The 3,181-nt window shown below is 40.6% G+C and overlaps 1 protein-coding gene across 1 annotated transcript; it reads left to right on the top strand.

Annotated features, from left to right (window-relative positions):
* The first annotated feature begins 1,720 nt into the window (after positions 1–1,720).
* Positions 1,721–2,556, top strand: LOC133823969 (uncharacterized). Its single transcript, XM_062256828.1, has 2 exons — positions 1,721–2,024; positions 2,189–2,556. Exons 1-2 carry the CDS (start codon positions 1,721–1,723, stop codon positions 2,554–2,556), a joined length of 672 nt encoding a protein of 223 aa, XP_062112812.1.
* Positions 2,557–3,181: the final 625 nt, after the last annotated feature.

The following is a 3,181-nucleotide window of genomic DNA, read 5'->3' as shown; positions in this document are numbered from 1 at the left end:
TTGAAAATGTTTATTTGAACATCTAAAACGTGTAGATCTCAAAAAATACAAAAATAAAAAAAATTATTTCAAACGGACACCCCGAGTGAAAAATTATGTCTCTCACAAGAATTGCATCAAATCACCATCGAGCAACCATCGAACCACCATCGAGCAACGTCGATTTTTTCATGAAAATATTGATTTTGAAGGGCCCATCGAGGTAGCATCGAACACCATCGAGCAACCATCGAGTTAGGAATGATTTTTGAGTTATTTTTCATATTTGAAACTTTGAAATATGTAGAAAATTGACTTTGCTCGATTATTGCTTGATGGTGCTCGATACCAGCTCGATGGGGCCTTCAAAATCAATATTTTCATAAAAAATTGAGATTTCTCGATGGTAGTTTGATGGTTGCTCGATGGTGGTTCGATGCAATTCTTGTAAGAGACATAAGTTTTCACTCGGGTGTCCGTTTGGGATGGTTTTTTTTATTTTGGGTATTTTTTTGAGATCTACACGTTTTTGATGTTCAAATACACATTTTCAAAGTTTAGAACTTGAAAACATACCAAAACATATCTTGAACATGAGGTATGTTTTGCATTTGTCATTTTTTTCAAGATTTATATTTCCCAAATGTGTGTATACACATCTCAAACGTGTAGATCTTGAAAAAATACCCAAAATCAAAAAAGAAATCACCCCAAACGGACACGCGTGTGAAAAATTACATATCTTTCAAGAATCGCATCGAACACCATCGAGCAACATCGATTTTTTCATGAAAATCTTGATTTTGAAGGCCCCATCGAGCTAGCATCAAGCACCATCAAACCACGTCGATTTTCTGCAGATTTCAAAGTTTCAGATCTGAAAAAAAAAATTGCGATAAAAACTCAAAAATCATGCCTAGATTTGTTTGAAATGTAGTATTTTAGTGTCCTAAGTGAGGAATAATTGTCGTTACATTGACTTTTATGATATTTTACCTTACCCATGAATTTTTTTTCTAGAGAGGGAGCTGAGAGGAATGGGTTGAGGGAAGAGAGAAGGGAAGGGATGAGAAAAATTATGAGAGGGGTATTTTGGGTATTGTCAAAAGTATTCGCATTTTTTTTAAATGATTTAAATGCCGAGCATTTTTTATTTATTTATAACACCTCATCAAGCATAAAAACTCAAATTTCCCTTAATATTCCATTACATATAAAATAAAATATAAAAAATTAAGGATATTCTATAAAAATTAAGAACACACTAGGTCTGTAAGCATATATAATATCGAGCCTAGGAACTAGGAATTGGGGCAATCATCCCAACCTTTGAGATCACCTAAACAATAACTGAGGGCAAGCCAATCCTACAAACCCCGATTTGCGCGACCATTTGAACAATCGAAAACAACTGACATATGGGAGTCAGTATAACCATATAGCGGGACAAGGACCTGGGGTTTTTATAAACAATGAAGATCCCCCCCCCCCCCCCCCCAAGCACAAGCTCAGCCTCCAGTGGACTTGGTCCAAGAGAGAATTAACCAACTCGAAAGGGCATTCAAGCTCCTTCAGGATGAAAGGAACATGGATAAGGCTAAAGACTCCGATGAGGAGCTCGATCCTTTTGCCCCACATATCTCCAACACGCCATTTCCTCAGGGGTTTAGGGTACCCCACGTAGGATCATTTCATGGGAATTTAGACCCCATATAGCCATCTAAGCACATTCAATATCATCATGCAAGCCAGCAATGTTGGTTATGAGCTCCGATGTATGTTGTTCCTAGCTATTGTGACAGGACCAGCAAAAAGATGGTTCAAAAAGTTTAGGAGACATTCAATCTCATCTTGGGATCAGTTAGCAAAAGAATTTAAGAAGCAGTTCAAAGCCATGGTAGGCGTCAGGCTCGAAGCCTTGGCTTTGACCAATGTCAAACAACAACAAGGAGAGTCATTGAAGAGTTACCTTGCAAGGTTTAATATAGAAGTAGCTCGAGCCCGCAACATCAACGACAGTGGCCACCATATGGCTATAAGAGCTGGTATATTACCAAGGAGTCCCCTTTGTCAGATATGCAAAGAAAACCTATAAGGTCATTAACCGAGTTCAATAGGAGGGCCCAGAGATTTGTCAACGTAGAGGAGGCGAGGTCAGCATTAAATCTGAACTCTCAGCTTGTAACTACAATGACAAATGTTAACTCAGCCTCGACCTTGGTTGCCCCATCGACGTTAAGACCTTCCGGAAATAACCCTTCAAAAAGAAAGAAAAATGAAGGGAATAACTTCGAGGCAGACGGGGGGAAAAAAAAGAAGGGAGATAAGTATTTCTCCATTTACACGGTATATACAAAGCTCAATGAGACTCGAGAAAATATCTTCCTTGCCAATGAGAATCAGGTCTCGTTTAGACGACCTGACCCAATGTGGAATCAAAAGGCAAAGAGGGACTCCAATAAATATTGCAGATTCCACAGAGACGTCGAGCATACCACTGATGAATGCCGACAACTGAAGGATGAGAACGAAGGCTTGATATCGAGGGGACATTTCAGACAATATGTGAGAAACTGAAATCCTAATCAAGCCTCGGCAGGACAAAGGGCAGTGTCTGCGCAACCTGCCCAATAGAACAACAACTACTGAGCATGGGAAGATGATCGACCTCCCCCGATAGATGGAGAGGATGTGGTAACAATTTTTGGGGGACTGCATCTCACAGGATTGGGCATAAATTCCCAAAAAAGATATGTAAACGAGCTCAAGACTGGAAACGGTTCTCCCTACGAGCCTGAGCTGCGAGCTCCAAAGCAACAGAGGGTTGAAACTCAACCCATCACTTTTACAGAAGAGGATGCGTCACATGTCCAGTTTCCTCACAACGGCCCCCTGGTCGTTACACTTCAACTCACGAATAAAAGGGTACAAAAAGTCCTAATTGATAATGGGAGCTCTGTTAATATCCTTTATAAAGCCACTCTAGAAAAGATGGGACTCAGACTTCGAGATTTGAAAGCCTGCGCAACCACGTTGTATGGAATTTTCGGGGAAGGGATTGCTTGTACGGGATCCATTGAACTCCCTGTAACCTTGGGAGACTATCCAGTCTCGGTAAGCAAGATGATGGAGTTCGTGGTGGTGGATGCCCTATCAACCTACAACGTAGTGCTCGGGAGACCTACCTTGATTGGGTTGGGGG

The sequence above is a fragment of the Humulus lupulus genome, chromosome 3 (assembly GCF_963169125.1).
Source record: "Humulus lupulus chromosome 3, drHumLupu1.1, whole genome shotgun sequence".
NCBI classification, from domain to species: Eukaryota; Viridiplantae; Streptophyta; class Magnoliopsida; order Rosales; family Cannabaceae; genus Humulus; species Humulus lupulus.
The sequence above is the reverse complement of the archived record's forward strand: the minus strand, read 5'-3'. Positions and strand labels throughout refer to the sequence as shown.